Source organism: Dermacentor albipictus, unplaced genomic scaffold (assembly GCF_038994185.2).
Source record: "Dermacentor albipictus isolate Rhodes 1998 colony unplaced genomic scaffold, USDA_Dalb.pri_finalv2 scaffold_15, whole genome shotgun sequence".
Classification (NCBI taxonomy): domain Eukaryota; kingdom Metazoa; phylum Arthropoda; class Arachnida; order Ixodida; family Ixodidae; genus Dermacentor; species Dermacentor albipictus.
In genome coordinates this window covers 9,142,506-9,164,338 of record NW_027225569.1, presented here as the reverse complement: position 1 = coordinate 9,164,338, position 21,833 = coordinate 9,142,506, and the positions used below count along the sequence as shown (strand labels likewise).

General features: G+C 52.0%; 1 protein-coding gene across 5 annotated transcripts in view; it reads right to left on the bottom strand.

Moving 5' to 3' along the window:
* LOC135914147 (uncharacterized) overlaps positions 1–21,833 on the bottom strand; it is a 95,000-nt gene that overhangs the window by 36,358 nt on the left and 36,809 nt on the right. For 2 of the 5 annotated variants that reach the window (XM_070528876.1, XM_070528873.1), the window contains one exon: positions 19,513–19,595. The exons of the other annotated variants lie outside the window; for them this stretch is intronic. In XM_070528876.1, the coding sequence (XP_070384977.1) occupies positions 19,513–19,595 (83 nt within the window). The remainder of the gene's footprint in view (positions 1–19,512; positions 19,596–21,833) is intronic. 5 annotated transcript variants of the gene reach the window in all.

The following is a 21,833-nucleotide window of genomic DNA, read 5'->3' as shown; positions in this document are numbered from 1 at the left end:
TAATCAACTCAGTTCAAGTTAATAAGATGGCATGTAGTGAGCAGCATTTCCACTGAGATTATTTTACTTTTGGCCAACGCCAACTAAAATGTGTAGATGATGCATGTCCATAACTGATACTAGTAGAAAATCCTATTCATTGCATAATGACAAATGATGACATGTCCAAAACATACACTGGGAAATCTTCATTGTGTAACGCTTAGACTTCTGTGCTCTTCTGTAACTTATGACTTGCTTTTGTTGCGAGGAGAGGGAGTGGCGCATTTTCATTCAAGGGAGAGGTAATGTAATGTCCTGTATCTGCTTCCAGTTTCGGTTTCGAATCGTTTACGTCAGGGTGCCACTCTGCGCCAAACGCTGTAAGTATGCCTGCTGCATGTGCCCTCGCTGGCATAAAGCGATTCCAGCCCCTGCACACTCTCAAGTTCAACAAATAGCCACAGAGGGCGACAAAATCAACCGCGTGCTGCTGCTAACAAAACCAGCATAGTAAAATCACTTCGGGATGCTTACGTTAGTTCCAACATTTGCCGCTAAAGGCACCGTAATAGGCGCAATTTGATTTTACAAACTTTCTCTTACAATTACCGAAGCATTTTTATTACATAAGAAATAGGGCAAAATTATTATTGCTGATTAGATATTGTACTGTTTGTTAGTAAGAATATTGTTTCTTTGACATAATAAACGCAAATAGCGTTCAGCATCATCGATCTTTCACGTGACCTCTGGCCTAAATTTAAAAATTTTACCGGTATTTTTGAGTGCACGGCGGCACGGACTCATTCGTTCGTACACTCACTGCTTTCTTTGCTGCTAAAACTAGTTTATTTCGATTCAATGTCTCGCGTTATTTACCTTGGGGTGGAGTGACGTGTTTGCAAGTGAGCATGTAAGCCCGAAAGTTCGGTTTCGGTCGTCAGCCATTCAGAACAAGCCTGCATCGAAACGGGAGCTGGAATCTGCTGCGACTGACAACGGCAATAACGGTGAGTCGTTTAACACCGCTGCTTTAATCGTTATATAATACCCGTCTTATTAGCTTGGAGGCGGGGACAAGTTAACGTACTAGATCCAGCGTTACATGTGGGCAGTCAGGATACTCAGTTAATTGCTGTTTCCTACCTAAACCTTTGCTTGCGAAGCTGTCTTTATACAGACACAATCAGGAAAGAGAGAGGGATATCGGAACGCGCGTGTCATTTTTCATCTTATTGTAGCCGTGGCCACAGATGACTGAGTAGCCTTATCAATATGCATATAAAGCTTTTTTTCGAATCCGCCGGCAACATCTTTCGTCCACAAAACTGAATAGTGCTTTGGTAAAATTAAGTGAAAGTACAAAATTTAATGTACTAAACAGTTGCAAGCATGATAATTCACCCATATTTCGTACTGGTTGGTTCCAAAAGTTCTTGCTGTTCAGTTTGGTTTACCGTAGGGCCTTTATTTTTGCAATAGTGAAGTGGTGCATCACGTTCGTACAGAAAAATAATCAATTAGTTCTAATATCTTCATGACTTTCATGCATTTGCTTGTAGAACCAGCAATCTGATCTCTTCTAGTGTATAAATGATCGCACAAATGCTCTCATTTGTGATCTTAATAATACGTACTTAAGCTCTCTGACATGCATTATAGTTAGCGAGACATCAATTTTATGGACAAAAGCAATATTTATTTAACATGCTTCTTTAGCACCCTAGAACAGACAGTGTACATTCGTATGTGTTCTGTAGTCGCAAACCATTACAATATATGTCACACTTTCTTGCATTTCATATTGCAAAATTGTGCCTTTTCAATTTCTGATTTACTCAATATTTCTATTCCAGACATGCAGTAATGACGACGGCACCAGTATAAAGCAACATACCCCACGCACTAAACAGAAGCTGCTGCCTGCTACAACAAGGCCATTGTGTAGACGTTGGCTGCTACTACAAGGTAAACAACACGTGGTTCAGAAATAAATATGCTTGATATATGCTGTATTGGCTTGCTAGTTTTGAGATACATTTCATTTGTTTGCAGCAGTTATGAATGTTTGTTCATATATAAGGTTCAGTATAATTGGTTCGAACATAAACTAAACACACATGAGTTTGGCTAATTTGTGCTGTATCTCATGTGTCACTGTTCTGCCCCAACAGAGCCTATGCCTAGCACATGTTGGTCATCACAGGATCCTATCTACACCAACAGGAAGGGGCTGGAGCCGAATTTACAAGGCTTTTGCACCACAAACAAAGAAGCGCATGCAGAAGAATTCGTATGAGATATCAAGTCTGCAGAGGACTGTGTCAAGAATGAAAAGAGCTTCAGCCACCATTCCACCAGCACGGACGTTTGGCTGAGTCATCCAGGTAACTCAAAAGGGACTTTCTAGAAATTCTTCGTCTTCAGATGCACCTGCAACTTCTGCCCAAGCACGGACGACTCTGGGCAAAAGAGTTCCGTCAGTTTGCCCTTAATCAGCTCCCTGGCCATTACAATTCGATTTCTGCCAAGTGTAATTTTTCTTCTATAAATTCAAGCTTTTTCATTGCCCATTATCGTTAGAGATCATTGATCCTCATCCAAATGTAAAGGACAACCGATTCTTTGCTGATACTTAATACCAGTCACTGTCTAGTAGCCTAACATATCTGTAGCAGTATCTTGTAGTGTATGTTGTTATGCACAGTTCCTCTCCTGAAATAGCTGATGCAGCATCGGCATGCGTCTCGCATTAACCTACGCACCGTGTGCTATGAATAATTTTACTTTTCTTGATGTTTTAGCCTTCAATGCTTCCAGAGCAGAGTGGCTTCCCTCTTGAATGCAAGCTTTCTCATTTTCCATATTCCTAGTCACGTTGATGATTGCTGTTCTTCCTCGATAGCCTGGGTCTTAGCGCAAGCTACACGGAAGTGATCGATTGCAGAATCTGGTTTTGCTGCCCCACTTGGTTGTGGTAGCCGTGTTACGTTTCTCGGTTGCGGGGGCCTGGTCAGTTGCATTGGTAAGAAGTATCTCGAGGTGTTTGCTCCTGCAGTCCGCGCAGCGACACAGACTCCCAGTATACACGCACCGTGACTGGTGCTCCCCGTTCGTTCTTTCCTACTGCAGCCATGGGTAAATTGTGCTTGTGGCCTACCTCGGCCATGATTTGCAGAAAATGGAGACCAGCATATGTGCTTACATGGTTCGAAGTGTATGAAGTTGATAGCCGTATGGGTGGAAAGGCCCGCAAAAGTGGCTGCCGAAGTAGATGCCCACGAAAGCGACTTGTCCATATTGAGAAAAAGTGGGGCACCAAGTGTGAGCCCCAAATTAACGGCCCTCGAAAGAGAAGAAACGTGCAGGTTGGTCAGGGGTTAATGATAAAATACCGGGTAGTCCATGTCGCTGTGTTGGTTGTGGCAGCAGATGTCTGCGTCACCTCAGTGCTTCGCAATGGAAGTTGCGCATCTTCCACGGCAACTGTCAGTTGAAACAGGTGCGACGCTCTGTCCAATCTATTTGTACTGCTGGTTGTCGCTCGTTACCAGACCACCACATGCGACGAATGCAAGTATTGTGCCTCTAAGTAGGCGGCTGAATGTATCCTAAGGGGCCCGTGTATGTGAATGCTCACTGTTGCCATATGGGTCTTAGCGAATGTATAACGTATTTTTGAACCCTATGCGGCGATTGATTGCTGTTTAATGTTGATGTTATCTTATAGGCTACGGTCGCCGTGTTATGCTTCTCGGATGTGGCAGCCTGCCAAGTTGCATTAGAAAGCAGTCTCTCGAAGTAAGCATTTGCTTCTGCAGTCTGCACAGCCACATGGACTCACAATTTCCACACACCGTGATTCTTGCTACCCGTTCACCCTTCCCTGCTGCAGCCATGGGAAAATAGTGTCTGTGGCCTTTCTCGGCTGCGATTAAACACGAACGGAGACCAGCATACGTGCTTACGTGGTCCGACGTGTATAAAGTTGATAGCCACATGGGTGGAAAGACCCGCAAAAGTGGCTGACGAAGGTGACGGCCATGAAAGCGACTTGTACATATTGAGATAACGTGGGACACGAAGTGTGAGCCACACATTTGCGGCCCCCATAAGAAAAGAAGATTGCACGTTGGAAAGGAGTCATCGCTAAAATGCCGGGTAGTCCAAGTCGCTGTGTAGGCTGCGGAAGCAGATGCCTGCGTCACCCGATTGCTTCGTAATGCAAGTTGCTCATTTAACGGCGACTGTAGCTGCAAACAGGTGGGACACTCGGTGCAATCTGTTTACACTGCTGGTTGTGGCTCGTTACCAGACGACCACATGCGACGGAGGCAAGCATTATGCCTCTGAGTAGGCAGCTGAATGTATATTAAGAGACCCGTGTATGTGAATGTTCACTGTTGCCATATGGTTCGTAGCGAATGTATAATGTATTTCTGAACCCTATGTGGCGATTGATTGCTGTTTAATTTTGCTGTTATCTGATAGGTTACGGTCGCCGTGTTATGCTTCTCCGATGTGGCAGCCTGCTAAGTTGCATTAGAAAGCAGTCTCTCGAAGTAAGCATTTGCTCCTGCACTCTACACTGCCACATAGACCCCCAATTTGCACACACGGTGATTCGTGCTCCCCGTTCATCATTTCCTACTGCAGCCATGGGCAAATTGTGCCTAGGACCTTTCTCCGCTGCGATTAAGCACGAGCATAGACCAGCATACGTGCGTACATGGTCCGACGTGTATGAAGTTGATAGCCACATGGGTGGAAAGGCCCGCAAAAGTGGCTGATGAAGGGGATGCCCACGAAAGCGACTTGTTCATATTGAGATAATTTGGGACACCAAGTGTGAGCCACACATTAGCGGCCTCCAAAAGAAAAGAAACGTGCAGGATGGAAAGGAGTAAACGCTAAAATGCCGAGTAATCCATGTCGCTGTATTGGCTGCGGCAGCAGATGCCTGCAGCACCCGATAGCATCGCAACGCAAGTTGCTCATCTTTAACGGCGACTGCCGCAGCAAACAGGTGGGACACAGTCTAATCTGCTTGCGCCGCTGGTTGTCGCTCGTTACCAGACCGCCATATGCGACGACGACGGTAAGCCGTTTACGAGCTCGGGTCAATGATTCAAGCATATCTCGACATGCAAATTTTATTTCTGCTATTGCACGAGCACGAGTAATTCTGCTATTGTACACTGCTTGTCTTCTGCCAATAAAGTGCACGTTCTTTGGTCTCCTGACAATTAGAAAGCACCAGCTATGAGGCAGCCAAGGCATTGAGGCACGCCACATAGCCGGCAGGGCAAGCAGGGCACGTACCAGTACCAGCGTACGCTACCGGCAAAAAGCAGCCATATTGGGTTTTTCTCTAAGGAAGACTTCCGCTTCTGGTTTGAGCAGCCCCATCTGACGTGCACCTAAGTAAGTTCCCTGCGCTGCCGCTGCTTATTTTCGAACCACTGCTGAGGTGCTGTTTCCCTACTCTAAAGTTGATTCTTTATCTATGGGGATTCTTTGTCTGGTCACGCACTCGAGCTGTCCGGCTCTGCTTTTGCGGCGCTCCGGGCACCGGCCGTTAGGCCTCATGTCGTAGGTCCCACGTCCGGCCGGCTCATCGAAGCTACTACAGTCCCTATACTTTTAAAAACAACCCACAGCTAAACTTTGACACTCGGAATATATATCACCTTTAAAATCGGTTGAAACGCCGGAGAGCAAAATGCAGGTTCAACCGTCGTTCACTTGCACATACAACGCGGACAGCCACGGAGCCTAACGAGGCCATGACTGATACCCTTCGAGCTGTCCGTGCCCAACACACGTAAGGTGAATAACATCTCGCCGTCCCCGGCGAACAACGTGAGCGTGAGTTCGTCGCCGAAATGGGATCTGTCCGATGACGGCGACATCTACGCCACCGCGGCGTTGCAGGTGAAGTCAGAGGCAACGGACAAGACTTAATGGTGGCAGATGACGACGAGGACCAAGCGATGTCCTCGATCTCGCAGGCGACCGTGGTGGCTGCTCCCGCGCTTGCCGGAGACCTCCGCGGGCGAGTCCAGGCGCGACTGTTCTAGATCGAGATCTATCAGTAGTGTTCGAACGCTGCGAACAATGTGCCCGTCGCCGCGCACAACTTCTTCACTAGTCGGATCTACGGGATCATGGCCCTGTGTGCGGACCTCAGTGCCGACGTGGCGTGGTCCACGCCATGCAGGGCCAGCTAGTTGAGGCGCACCGGGAGACCGCGGGACTGCAAAGGAGAGCCATCGTCGCCGAGGGAAGGCTCGACGGATCCATCGTCGAGGCGCCTGGTAACGAGTGCGCGATCCTGGCGAGCGTGCGGTCGGGGTCCCTGCGCCCGCGGTGTACCGGGTGTAAGGATGGGCTGCGCGGGCGCGCGGACCACGCATGCCCATCGCTCGCGAAGCGCGGGTACGCGTGGTGGGTGCCGGAGGAGGAGACGATGTCGGAGCACCGGTAAGTGCACCTCACACACCGGTGATAGGGCGAAGGGCACGCGACTCACCAGCTTCGGGAGGAGGCAGTGGATCACGGCCCTCCGAGAAACGCGATGGTTCCCGAGCGTGAGCAGTGCGGACGTCGCTTCGTCGGGTGCTCTGGACGCGATCCTCGCGAAGTTCTATGACATCGTGGCAAAAGAATGCGGGAGACAGCTCCGTCCTGCGCGGGAGAAAGGAAGCAACGGCAAGTCGTGGTGGACGCCAGAACTGGACCCCCAAGAGAAGAGTGGTCGACGCGATCAGGCGCAGGTTCCAGCGACGCCGATGTGACGAATTGCGAGCGCTTACGACTACAGCCGGGCACTCGCAGTGTACACAAAAGAGGTAGATCGCGCCAAGGAACCACCAGACAGGGAGTACTACAATCAATGCAGTAAAAAACCGTTTCAAGCGGCATTCCGTCTGGCGTTTGGAAAGATCCACACGCGCGTCATGCTACCGCCGCTGACGAGGCTAAACGGCAGCCAGACAGAAAGCGTCTTAGAGTCGGCGTCGCTGCTCCTGCAGCACCTCACATTGCGACAAGCCGGAAACGGACACCCCGGATCACGCACTGATTCGCGCGGCGGTTGGCCGGCCGTACGACACAAAAGAAAAAGGGAGGCTGTTCTCGCTGGGCCGAGGTTGATGTGGTATACTTCGCAAGTTGCCGCTCGGCTCGGCTGCCGGGCCGGACTGTCTGACGACGGACGTGGCACGACGCATTTTCGCCGCGCACCCGCGTTTAGTGGCCTTGCTGCTGAATGCGGCGCTGAGGCTTGGTTACTTCCCAAGGATTTGGAGAAAGGGCAGGATCACATTCATATACAAACCAGGTAGGCCGGCGGATTCGCCGAGCGCGTACAGCCCAATATGCATGAACTCAATCCTGCGGAAAGTGCTCGAGCGGCTCCGGTAGGGCTGCCTGTATCACTTCATGGTTTCGCAGGGACACGTACGCCGGAACCAGTGCGGCTTCACCCACGGCAAGAGCGCACTGATGGCGCTGCACGCGTTGAGCAGCGTCCTTAGGCAGCGCAAGGAGGAGCACATGCCGGTGGTGCTGATTTCGCTAGATTTTCGGGGGACATTCGACAACGTATGGCACCCTTTGGTGTTGAAATATTTCAGGGACCACGAATGCCCTTGAAATCTGGGGAAGGTGTTCGACACTTTCCTGGTGAAACGATCCGTGGAATATGCGTTGAATGCCGGCTCCGTGTCAACAAAGGCTTCGCTAGGCAGTCCCCAGGTGTCGCCTCTTTCTCCACTATTGTTGAACGTCATCATTGATAGTTTGCTCCTCTTGCCGATGCCGAACGGAGGGCGCGTCCAAGCGTACGCGGACGACACGGTAGTGCTAGTGCCGGGCAGTAATATCACATATATCATAGCGGTAGCAACGGACGCAATTCAATCGATAGAAAAATGGACCACGGCAAACAAGGTCAAGAGAAGACGTTCTGCGTCCTGTTTTCCCTCGGGAAAGGAGGAATGGAAAAGAGCAACCCCACCATCAGAACGTCCGGTAGCAAGAATGGGCTTACGTTCCAGACATCAATCAAGCTCCTGGGAGTGGTGATCGACACATGTTTGTCATTGTTTGAACACGCCGAATACTTCCAACAGAAAGCGGAGGCGCTTGCCATGAAGTCGCTGACGTTCCTGAGATCGTATACTTTAGTGGGCTCGCCGATGAGACGCCGTCTCTGTAGGAAAGTGCTATTGCTGACGGTAATCTATGCGTATCCAATCTGGTGATCGGAGTCACCGTGCTGCAGGCTGAAAGCCCGCATGGTTCGGTACAGAGGTCCATGTTCCTGGCCGTCACCGGCGCTTATCGCACGGCGAGAACGGCCGCATTACAAATGCTTGCCTGTGTTGCGACACCACGTACCCGAGCACACGAGGGTTGGACCCTCCCGCGCGTAGCCGTGCGCGGCTTAGCCGTGTCCGGGAAAAAGGGGATCCTGGGAGTTGAGCCAATGCCGGGTGTTTGGACCTTTACGGCCCCTCGGCGGCGGCAACACACCCCTTTGGCCTCGGCTTCACGTAGACGGCACCCCCGGACTGACTCACCCGGGGGAAATCGGCAGTCGCCTCTTCCTGTCTCTCTCTTCCTACAACCTTCGTCTTTCCCTTACTTTCCACCTTTCCTGTCTCCTTCTCTCTTCTATTTACTTCCTTCTTCTTGGCGTCAAGGGTTAACCCTGTGTGGCTATCCAACCTTGGGTACACCATATTTGGTTATAGTGGCGGCGTACGACTGGCGTCGTGCAGACTTGCACGCAAGCTCTGCCGCGTCCCCTCGTTGGGCTCCGTGGTGGGCGGTCGGCGCTGTTGCCGAATTTTTATATATTTTCATGGAAACTTCTTTCCCCAAACTTCCCGATCGCCCTCAGAAACGAGGGCGCACCGAAGATGTATTTCAGTTTTTTGGACACCAAATCCAGAATTTTCCCCGGTTCCATGTTATTCACTCCGAAAAGCCAAACAAAGCAGTGCGAAACATTTCACCATTCCTTGTGTCAAAGTCCTTGACTGATGTTTTTGGTCCAGGTTACAAGGGGTCCAGGATGGCAAGCGGTGACCTCCTCTTGGAGCTCCGCGATTTGAAACAATATCAAAAACTACCGAAACTAGTGTCATTTGGGGAGACCCACATAACAGTAACCCCGCACCGTACATTGAACACCACCCGCAGTGTTGTCTCGGATGACGATCTGCTTGAACTGACTGAAGCGGAACTCCTGGAGGGCTTCAGTGAGCAAAATGTTATCAATGTCAGAAGAATTAAGATAAGGCGAGATGGCAAAGAGATCCAGACCAAGCGCCTAATAATCACATTTGGTTCAAGTGTCCTGCCCGAGTCAATCGATGCCGGGTACATCAAGCTCCATGTTAGGCCGTACGTGCCCAATCCACTCCGTTGTTTCAAATGCCAGCGCTTTGGCCACAGCTCGCAGAGCTGCCGAGGCCGCCGAACTTGTGCCAAATGTAGTAATCAAGAACACACCTCTGAAGCTTGTGAGAACGCTCTCCACTGTGTAAATTGTGACGGGGATCACGCCGCGTACTCGCGGTCGTGCCCCTCTTGGAAAAAAGAAAAGGAAATTGTAACAATTAAAGTTAAGGAAAATATAACGTTCAAAGAGGCACGCAGGCGGGTAGCATACCTGCCAAAGAAAAGCTTTGCCGAAGTGGCGCGTCAGGGGGCAGCGTCACAACGGCCTCCGGCGACTGTCCGACCCACACGCAGTGAGTCGGCAGTTACGCCATCTGCCCCCACGGTGGTTGCAGCTAGCGCTGCTCCGCCAACCGAGGAAAAGGGGCCATCGACCCCGAAGGTGGGTGCAGCCGAGGCTTCCTCAACCTCCCAGGTCCCTTCCAGTGCTGGCAATGGCCGGCGCAGCCAAATCCCCCAGGGAACCCCATCGACCTCCGGGCTGGTGGGCGCAGGGGTCTTGCCCTCCAAGGCGGGCGGCCCTTCCCTGGTAACTTCTCGCTCACAAGAGCACGTGTCCGGCGCCTCACAAGAGGCAATGGACACTACACTACAATGGACACGCCGCTCCAAGGCGCCTCAGGCGCCTAAGGAGCGGCGAGGTTCCCTCGAACGCTTCAAAAAGAGCGAAACCCCGGTTACAGGGCCTCGAAAGGGCTCTGTAATCTAAGACATCCCTTCCGTTTCCGTAAACACAGCACCGATTAAATTTAATATATGGATACACAAATCATTCAATGGAATGTCAGAGGTCTCCGTAGAAACCTTGATGATTTGCAAGAACTCATCTACAAACATAATCCAAAAGTGCTGTTTTTACAGGAAACACACTTAAAATCTAAACACACAAACTTTCTCCGTACGTATGTTACATTCCGCAAAGATCGCGATGATGCCGTCGCATCATCGGGTGGTGTTGCGTTTCTTACTCGTAGAAGTATTGCGTGTCAACCTTTACAGCTACAAACGCCCCTTGAAGCAGTGGCGGTTCGAGTTGTCCTACTAAACAAACTCATCACCATTTGCTCCCTTTACATACCCCCGCATTACCAACTGAACAAACATGAATGAACATGAACAAACTCTTTGATCGATCAATTGCCAGAACCCTATGCTGTTCTTGGCGATTTCAATGCGCACAGCGCCCTGTGGGGCGACTCTCGTATAGATGCGCGAGGTCGCCTTGTTGAACAGTTCCTTTTTTCTTCTGGAGCGTGCCTTCTCAATAAGAAAGAACCCACATATTACTCTCTTGCAAACCGATCCTTTTCGTCAATAGATCTTAGTATAGTCTCCCCGTCTGTACTGCCTGAACTTGAATGGGAAGTTACCGACAACCCTTACGGTAGCGATCACTTCCCTATACTGCTAAGATCACATAAAGAAAACGAATATCCACCATACGCTCCTAGGTGGAAGATTGAGACAGCTGATTGGGAGAAATTTCGATCTCTAATTAGTATCTCATGGGCTAACCTGTCTTCGTTAGGAATTGACGCTGCAGCCGAGTTTTTTACAGCATTCATAATAGATGTCGCATTTAAATGCATATCAGAAGTAAAAGGCTTGGCCTGCAAACGGCGTGTCCCATGGTGGAATGACGATTGTAGGATCGCTCGTAAAAAACAGAACAGGGCGTGGGGATTGATACGCGCTTCTCCCACTGCAGAGAATCTAGTCAACTTTAAAAAAGTAAAATCCGAAGGCAGGCGAACCCGCCGACAGGCCAGACGAGAAAGTTGGCAGAAGTTTATATCGAATATTAACTCGTTCAGAGATGAGGCGAAAGCCTGGAACAGGGTCAATAGGATAAGAGGGCAACAAGCACATGCACTCCCTTCGGTAAACACAGAACTCGATACCCTACAAGATCAGGCAGACTCACTTGGGGAATATTTTGAGAGCGTGTCAAGTCCAACAAATTATACACAATCCTTTCTCAAATACAAACAAACAGAAGAACGTAAGCCATTAACAAGAAAAGGTCGAGAGAATGAGCCTTACAACCATCCTTTTGGTATTGCTGAATTGAGAGCTGCCTTGAGCGCATGCAAGAGCTCCGCACCAGGATCGGATCGAATTATGTATGAAATGATGATGAAAAACTTTATTGAAAATGCCCGGCGATTTGGGTGGGGTGGGGCCATAAGCACCCCAGCCTAGGTGACGGCCTCGAGTCCTTGGACCCGGGCGGCTTCCTCGGCGTGCCGGACGGCCCACAGTTGATCGGCGAGGTCGTGGCTGAGCAGCGCCGCCTCCCAACGCGCCCCTCGGTCCGAGACTGCCATTTCTATCCCGTTCGTCGGAGACTCCTGCTGCTGGCTACCGGCGCATGCCCACAGCATGTGCTGCAGCGTCGCTCTGGCTCCGCACGCTTTACAGGCGTCGGACGGATATATGTCGGGGTAGCAGAGGTGAAGGATCACCGGGTTAGGATATGTGTGTGTCTGCAATTGCCTCCAGGCAACCGCCTGTTTCTTGTTTAGGTTGGCGTGCGGTGGTGGGTATTTACATCTGTTCAATCTGTAGTGTTGCGTGATGTCTCTGAAAGTGGTCATGCGATCCCCCCACGTCCACTCCTGCATCGCTCTCGCGGTGGGCGAGACGTCGGGATTGCCGGCGGGCGCCGCGGCTCGGCATGTAAGTCCTCGAGCCGTGGCGTGGGCCGTCTCGTTTCCCGAGAGCGGAGGGTCCGTGTGGGCGGGGGTCCATACGAGGAAACGGTCGTTTTTGCGGCAAATATTGCCCTGTTGAATTTGGAGAATGTGGGCCGCTTCCCGGGAGATCCGGCCGCTAGCATAGTTGCGTATCGCTGCCTGCGAGTCGCTGATTATCACCTCGGCATCCGTGGTGGCCACCGCGAGGGCTATCGCTGCTTCCTCGGCCGCCTCCGTCTCTTCCGTGCGTATCGTCGCGCTCGCGACGCAAGTTCCGCTATGGTCCGTGACTGCAACCGCGAAACCACGCTGCCGCTCGTAACGGGCCGCATCTACGTAGACAGTTTCTTTGTTGCTGCCGTATTTCTTTTGTAAATCTCGCGCGCGCCTGTTGCGCCGGCCGGCGTGATGCGTCGGGTGCATGTTCTTGGGCAACGGCGAAACGGCGATGCGCTCGCGAATCGGTATGGGTATCGCAACCTTTTCGCCCTGCTGTGTGTAGTAGCTGATGCCCAGCGTCTCGAGAATGTGTCGTCCGGTTCTGCTTTTTGACAAACGCTCGTACTGCGCGATGTTGTGCGCTTCTATTATCTCGTCTAGGGTATTGTGTAAACCCAGTTCGAGAAATTTATCCGTGCTGGTATTGATCGGCAATCCTATGGCACGTTTGTACGCCTTGCGGATGAGGCGGTCTAGTTTAGTTCGTTCGGCCACCTGCCACTTGAGGTAGGAGGCGACGTACTTTATGTGACTGGTTACGAACGCTTGTACCAGGCGGATCGTATTGCTTTCTTTCATTCCGCTATGTCTGTTCGTGATGCGTATCAGTAACCGGATAGTTTCATTGACCGCACGCTCTAGTCTGCGTACGGTTTCGCCGTTGTGGCCGTTGGCCGACAGGTGCAAGCCCAGTACCCTAATTTTGTGAACATGCGGGATGATGGTGCCGTCAGATGTGACTACTCTAATTTCTCTGTCGGCGTGCTCGGCTGCGGAATCGGAGCTCCTGGGTTTGCGACCCCTGCGCGTGGGTCTGTAAAGCAGGAGCTCCGATTTGGCCGCGGAGCATTCGAGGCCCGTGTCACGTAGATATTCCTGTACCGCGTCGACGGCCGCCTGTAAGGTTTGCTCTACGTGGCCGTCATTTCCCTCAGCAACCCAGAGCGTAATGTCATCGGCGTACAAGCTGTGGTGGAGGCCTTCTATCTCTGCCAGTTTCTGGGGTAATCCGAGAAGCTCGACGTTAAAGAGCATGGGCGAGATGACAGAGCCCTGCGGTGTGCCCGTGCAACCTATGTCTATGTCTTGCGATTCCAGTCCGCCGATCACTATGCGGGCATGGCGACCCGTAAGGAAGTCCCGTACGTAGTCGTACGTTCTCTCGCCCAGTCCCAATGCTCGTATGCTTTCAAGTATCGCAGCGTGTTTTACGTTGTCGAACGCCTTTTTGAGGTCAAGACCGAGTATTGCTTTTGTGGATCGCGTGGGATTGTCTACGATGTGGTGTTTGAGTTGAATCATGACGTCCTGCGTAGAAAGGCCACGACGGAACCCCAGCATCGTGTGCGGCAGCATGTCTCGGTCCTCGAGGTAGTTGGTAAGGCGAGTGAGAACCGCGTGTTCCATGACCTTGCCGACGCAGGACGTCAGGGATATTGGTCGAAGATTGTCGATTTGTACCCGTTTGCCCGGTTTGGGGATCATAATTATGCGCGCCGTTTTCCACGAGCTCGGTATCGCGCCGGCATTCCAGCACACGTTAATGTAATCCGTCAGCCGTTCTATCGACTCGTCGTCCAAGTTGCGGAGCGTTTTATTGGTTACGCCGTCCGGGCCCGACGCCGATTTTCTGTTGAGCTTGTGCAGTACCGCCCTCACCTCTGCTACGCTAAAGTCTTTATCTAGCTGCACGTTACTCTTCCCCGCGTACGCCGGATGCGAGACGGGGCTAGTTGCCTTGACGTAACGGGTTCGCACGGCTTCTAGAAAGTCCGCGGACGTGCCTTCGTAGTCGTGTACTAGCTTGTTAATCTTATGAGCGTGCGCTGATTTGGTCTCCTCAGGATCCAAGAGGTGCCGGAGGAGGTGCCATGTCTTGGCCATTCCTAGCTGATTTTCCATACCGTTGCACGTCTCCTCCCATTGCGTTTTGCATACCTGCAATGCGTGGACTTCTATGTCTCTGTTTAGCCGTGCTATGCGTCTGCGTAGCGTTCGATTGTGTCGCTGACGCTTCCACCTGTCCTGTAAGCTGCGCTTGGCTTCCCACATGTGTAGGAGTTTACTATCTATCACCTCTAGGTGTGCTTCCTGCGGTACTTCCCGCGTTGCCGCTTCGACATCCCTCCTGAGCGTCGCGGTCCAGCTCTCGATGTCGTCGATAGCATCGCTGCCGCGATTATGCTCCTTCCGGGCTTTGCGAAACGCGTCCCATTCTACCAGCCGATAGTGGTTGCCCTTGGTGCCGTCCCGATGACCGTGGTGATGGTAGTGCGGTCCCACATCGACCTGGATCTCGATCACCGAATGATCGCTACCCAAGTCCTCCTGGGTGTTATGCCACCGCGCGCCAGCGACGTTCTTCGTAAACGTAAGGTCGGGCGAAGTGTCCGCACATACGCTGTTGCCCTTGCGTGTGGGCGCGGAAGGGTCCGTAACGAGCTCCAGCCCCTCATTCTGCGCGTCTTCCCACAGGCGCTTACCCTTCGGCGTTTCGTATTTGTACCCCCACGCCGCGTGAGGCGCGTTGAAATCACCCGCGATGATTAAGGGCCTGTCGCCGGCTGCCTCGCACGCCTTTCGCAGTAACGTGCTAAAGCGGTGTTTGCCTTTAGGTCTACTGTACACGTTCAATACAAACAGACCGCGCCCTTTCGTCGGAATAAGCTCAATCAGCACGTGCGGTATTCTAACGTTCTTGAGTTCGCGTTGCGCCACGGTGAGGTTGCGTCTCACTAGCGTTGCAGCGGCCGGCGGTGCTCCCGCGGTCACGGCCTCATCGATCGCTTTGTAACCGGCCAGCTTGACCGCGTCATTGGTTTCTTGTAATAGGATTACGTCAGGCCGTTCCCGGTTGCGTAGGAATTGTTGAAGATGCCCCCGTTTCCTCCTGTACCCCCTGCAGTTCCACTGCCAGATTGTGAACGTGTTCTGTGTGTTACGCGGTCGTGGGCGTTGTGTTTGTGTGGTGTGTTGAGCCATCGTGACTGTCCGCATTATTATTTGCCGTCCGGCTGATCCTGCACCTCTTCGTCCGGTATCGGCCTAAGGTACGGTTTCCCAGTCGTCCGTACCGGGCGACCCGCTGCGCCCGGGAGCCGCATTTCAATATTGTCTATGCGCGATTGGAGCGCCGCAACCATTTGAGTGAGTTGTGCTATTGCACTGCTCAGCTGTTCGGTTTGCGCGGTTTGCTGAGCGATTGCGCGGTTCAGTTGCGTTGTTTGATGCGCTTGTTGCGTCATCATCGCGTCTACTTTGTCTTCGAGTCTGTCGACTCGCTCGCGGAGTTTCTGCTCGCGCGTTTGCAATGTGGTCTCGGTCTGTTGCGGGTCTAGCGCCTTGCGTTTAGTAGGAGCGGGTTGTGCGTCCTGCGCCTCCATGACTTCCTCCGCGCTCTCGACCGTTCGAGCAGCTGCGTCTGCGGCGACTGGTTTGGTCAGAGGAGGAGGAGAGGGGGTTGCTGGGGCCCCTTTTAACGTGGTAATTTCGTTCTTTAGCCTAGCATTTTCCTGCTGTAGTGTTTTGATGACGGATTCTAACTGATCCAGTCGCTTCTGTAACACGCTTTCTGTTCCGTAGTTGCTACTCTGAGCGCTACTGCTGCTTCTAGTTGCTCCGGGGTTTCTATTAATGGCAGTCTCGGTTCGCGATAGCGGCGCACGAGGTGCGCCTCCGGAGGCGACCGCCGCCCAGCTCACCTGTGGGGGGTTGGATCCTCGTCCATCTTCCGCTGCAGCTGCATGGCTGGCACGGGCCGTCGACCTGCTGCGAGGCCTCACCGAGCGGGGGCGGGAGCTGGTGCGAGAGCGGGCTCGAGAACGAGTGCGGGAGCGAGTGCGGCTACGTGCACGGCTCTCCCTCGAGGCCGAGCGGCTGTCGGCGCTAGCTCGTCTCTGTGTGGGGCGTTGTCGGTAGCTCTCCTCTCTGCAGTCGTAGGTGCTGCTGCTGGCGTAAGCGGCCTCAGCCTCCTCGCGCATTCTGCGTTCCCATTGTCGTCGCTTGACTAGGTACGGCGTCTTGTACCTGGCTTTGCACTTGCGGTCCCCGGTAAGGTGACCCTTCCCACACAGTTGGCACACCGGCTCGCACCGATGGTCGTCGGGTGGGTTGCTGCATCCGCACCCGCGGCACTTTTTGTCGTTCGGGTTGGGGCACACGTCGGTCCTGTGTCCCAGACGACCGCACTCGTAACACATGTCGATTTGTTTCTTGTAGAGAGAGCACCTCATCAACATCCCGCCGTAGTTCACGTAACGGGGCACGTAGTAGCCGTCAAAGAGGATGACCACGTTGCTCGTGTTCCCCATGCGCTTGGCATGCAGGACGTTCGGGTTTCGCTGGTTCACGAGACTTCTCACGACGTCCGCCGGCTTTTGGTCTAGCGATATGCCCCTGATAACACCTTTGGATGTGTTCTCCGGAGCCGCTCTGTAGGCGCTTGCTTCGAACTCGCGGTCGCCAATGCGCAGCTTGCAAATGCTGCCGTATCGTCTAGCGCGATCTTCTGACGGAGTGCTCACCACTATCACGTTTTGGCGCTCATTGAGACAAACGCTGTCCTCCTCAGCTGCCTCGCGTCCCACGCCTGCTGCGTTGCGTATGCAGCAATGGACGCGGTCCTTCTGGTACTTCGACACGTTGATGCCGTCCCGGGGCCGCACGATGATCTTGTAGTCGTCCGTGGGTAGGTTGGGCATTCGGCTCGCCATGGTGATCTTCCGCACGTAGTGCGTCGCTTGCTTTATAGACGCCGCCTTCTTGGAAGACGCTGTCGCGGCTTGCTGGTGCGTCGCAGGGTCGGCGTCTCCCGCCGCCTTCTTGGTGTTACGCTTGATCTCGCACCATCCCTGCTGTTCTCCGAGCTCCGTCGGCGATATTTCCTCCCCGTCGACTTGCACGACTTCCATCTCGGAAGCCGACGCAGCGGATCGGGGCTCCGCTGACGCTTAGGCCTACCGTGCCTTGTCTACCAGCCTGGCTGTCGTGCCGACGTGGCGACGCGGAAAATCTTCGAAAAGTGGCCGGAAAACGGGCTCACCTGCCGACTACTCACACACTACTCACACTTTTCAACACATCTGGGATGCAGGGTACCTTCCAATTGCGTGGAAGGAAGCCATTGTGGTCCCTGTTTTGAAACAAGGAAAAGACCCTTCCTCAGTAGCAAGTTACCGCCCAATAGCCCTCACAAGTTGCATTTGTAAGGTGTTTGAAAAAAATGATAAATCGGCGACTCATCTTTTTCCTTGAACAGAGCAAAATGCTTGATCCTTATCAGTGCGGCTTCCGAGAAGGGCGCTCCACAACTGACCATCTTGTACGTGTAGAAGCAAATATCCGGGACGCATTTGTACACAAGCAGTTTTTCTTATCCATATTCCTCGACATGGAGAAGGCCTATGACACAACGTGGCGCTACGGCATCTTAAGAGACTTGTCAGAAATGGGCATTCATGGCAATATGCTAAACATAATAGAAAACTACTTGTCCAATCGTACATTCCGGGTAAAAGTCGGCAATGTACTGTCACGTCCTTTCATACAAGAAACTGGTGTACCCCAGGGAGGCGTGCTTAGCTGCACGCTCTTTATCGTGAAGATGAACACGCTTCGTGCTTCATTACCGCCAACTATTTTCTATTCTGTCTATGTGGACGACATTCAAATAGGTTTTAAGTCCTGTAACCTCGCAGTGTGCGAGAGACAGGTACAGCATGGCTTGAACAAAGTATCAAAATGGGCAGAGAAAAATGGATTTAAAATCAATCCTAACAAAAGTTCTGTTGTTCTTTTTACACGAAAGAGAGGCCTGATCCCGGATCCTTGCTTAGAACTGTGTGGACACCAAATACCTGTAAACAAGGACCACAAATTCCTAGGTATTATACTTGACGATAGACTTACTTTCATACCACACATTAAATATCTGATAGAAAAATGTCTAAAAACAATGAACCTAATGAAACTTCTATCTAAGACTACGTGGGGTAATGACAGAAAGTGTCTAATGAATATCTACAAGAGCCTAATTCGGTCACGATTGGATTATGGTGCCGTAGTGTACAACTCTACCGCCCCGAGCGCGCTAAGGATGCTGGATCCTGTCCACCATCTGGGCATCCGCTTAGCAACTGGCGCTTTCAGAACAAGCCCGATAGAAAGTGTATATGCCGAATCGAATGAATTGTCTCTTCACCTACAGAGATCACACATTAGCTTTACATATTTCCTTAAAGTACGCTGCAATCCTGAACATCCATGTTTTCACTACGTTACCGATATGACGTGCGCTACACTTTTCAGCAATCGTCCCTCCATAAGACAGCCTTTCTCGCTGCGTGTGAAGCAGCTTAGCGATGAAATGCATGTCCCGCTCCTCGAGCATCGCCTAATGCACCTAACCAAGCTCTTACCTCCTTGGGAGTGGCAGGTGATACAATGTGACATATCCTTTATAAAAGTTACAAAGCACGCTCCAGAGGCCGAAATCCGAATGCATTTCCTACAGCTCCAGCACAAGCACTCCTGCGCAGAGTTCTACACAGATGCTTCGAAGTCAAATGCCGGGGTATCCTATATATGCAGCCGTCGGCCCATCGTTTTCGGAATCCGATGTACTGCATCCGGAAACAAGTATCTTTACGGCCGAGGCCTACGCACTACTCTCTGCTGTAAAGCACATAAGAAAATCGAAACTTCCGAAAGCAGCGATCTATACAGACTCTCTCAGCGTCGTGAAGGCCTTAATGTCACTCAGCAAACATAAAAATCCCGTATTTAATGAACTCTACACCGCCTTGTGTAAAGCGTACGTATCTAAGCAGCATATAATTATATGCTGGGTGCCTGGCCATAGGAGCATCGAGGGCAACGTTCTGGCGGACGAGATGGCCACGTCTATCGCATCGCAAGCAGTTAACCTTACCGCTGAGGTGCCTGTCACAGATCTCAGGCCTTTCTTGCGAAGGAGGATGCGCGGCCACTGGCAACGCATGTGGGACGCGGAAACAGATAATAAGCTCCACCTAATTAAGCCACAGTTAGGGCTCTGGCCCTCTGCTACAAAATCACGCCGAACAGATGTCCTATTCTGTCGTCTAAGAATAGGACACACATTTGGCACCCACAATTTTTTACTCACTGGAAATGATCCCCCAACCTGTGGGAGATGCGGAGAGAGGCTGACCGTCCTCCATGTCCTCCTGGAGTGTCGGGAAGCCGAATCTGACAGAAACATTTTCCGTTAGCATACCGGCAGCATATTCCCCTTCATCCTGTAATGTTACTCGGCCCAGAACCGCTCTTCGACACTAACGCAGTCCTAAGTTATCTGAAAGATGTTGTGTTGCATGTTGTTAGCCCCACATGTTCGTAGCGTCTCCTCTCTTCAGAGGATGGCGCTGTGATAGTTCTTTCGTGTAGCACGTGCCTCTAGGCCCTAGTGTTTCAAGGGCTCTGGCGAGGCAACAGCGCTCCAGGCATTTTACAATCTCATATATTTTTTATTCTGCATCATTCTTTTACGATGGATTTCAATGTTCATAGTATTCGTTATCTGTCATCGCCATAATTTTATAGCAAGTAGATTTTACGCACTCTACAGCGACTATTTTTAGGCCACTTTACAGCCAAGTCACATCTTCCGCAATACATCGTCAACATCACCACTTGTCATGGCGCTCTTTGGCCAAGCCTGGCCCTTGCGCCACAAAACACCACATATCATCATCATCAAATGCTTGCCAACCAGCCACCCATCGGGCTGGAGCTGGACAGGTTCAATGCAGAGTTCGCGCTGTTCCAGATGCGAAGAGTGGTGACGTGCTAAGCACACACATTCACACCCGACGAGAGAGACGCGCTATCCATACGACGCATGGAAGGCTCACCCTTCGGAGGCACGCGGTTTTCCGTTGAGGAGAGTCGACGTGCCCGAAGGAAACAGGGGGTTGTCGGAGTCGAGGACGCACGTCTTCACAGACGGATCGTTTACATCGACGTCCGCGCGTTGTGCGTTTATTGTACTGAAGCCGCTAGGCAAAGGACGACTGCTTTTGCCGCCGTTGCAAAGACCAGATGGCGGTCGTACGGAAACCGTTCTGCAGTCGGCCGAGCTGCTTTTAAACACCTTGATTGCCAAAGACGACGCCGACACGGACCTGCCAACACACAGAGCAATCCGCGAGCAGAGCGCTCGGCCCTACATATCGCAAGAGCGAGACCATTAATTCACCGCCGGCGAGATCGAAGCGACGCTCGGCAAACTAGTGAACAGCTGGGCGCCGGGTCCTGACGGCTTGACGACAGACATAGTGGTCGCGTTCTGCACGTCCCAGCAGCGATTCATGTTAAACATTTTTAACACGGCGCTTACCCTGGGCTACTTCCCCAAGATGTGGCGGAAAGGCAGGGGCATATTTATAGCAAAACCCGGCAAGCCACCCGACACGCCGCAAGCATACCGCTCCATCTGCATGTCTTCCATTCTTGGGAAAGTACTGGAGCGCTTGATGTACGGGCGACTGCACTACTTTCTCCTCGCGGGAAATTACGCTCACCCGAACCAGTTCCGTATTACGCACGGTCGAAGTGCAGTCATGGCGCTACAATCTCTGTGCCAATTCATCGGCAACTACAGAGCGAGGGGCACGCCTGTCACGATGATCTCCCTGGATTTCCAGGGGGCATTTGACAGCGTGTGACACCCCCTCGTCTTGAATTACTTCCTACAGCGCCAGTGCCCCAGCAACCTCGTGGATCTACTGCGGATATTTCTTAGCGACCGCACGGTGGAGTTCAAGAGTCCCTCGGGCGTCGTAGCGACGGATGCGACCTTAGGCCGTAGTAAGGTGGTAGCTGTCCGCCAGGTCGATGTCTGTCTTATTGACAAGTTACATCGTCGTCGCAGCGCCGGGCGAGAGGGAAAGAGGACTACCAGCAGCATTAAGAGGGCAATCGAAAGTCAGTGGTTCGATTACCACGGCGAACACTGTTTTTTTATTTCTTTTCCATTTCCTTTTCTGTTACATGACACAAACACATTAGTTGAACGTCACGCCCTTGCCCCTACTGCATGCTGGGCCTTTCGACCAGATATGGAGGGGCTTCGCCTCGCTCGTATGCCGGGGGTAAGTGGCGTAGGTCCACAATAGCAAATATTAGATTGTTGAACCGTACCCGTACATGCGTGTACGAAGAGGACGGCGACTTTCACGGCGAATTAGAAATAGGGAAAACTCGGCATTTAACCTGTCCAGCTCTAAATCAATCGGTGGCTGGTGGAGCAAGACCTGAAGTGCCTCTGTGCGTGTCGTGCGGTACGCCCCGGTCAGCGCAAGGAGCAACGTGCGCTGCAGGGTATTTACCCGGGCCTTAAGGCGACAGTCGGGCCCCTCCGTCCACCACACGGGCGACGCATACGTCACGGCGGGCAGTAAAACTTGCCGATATAATTGGCGCTTG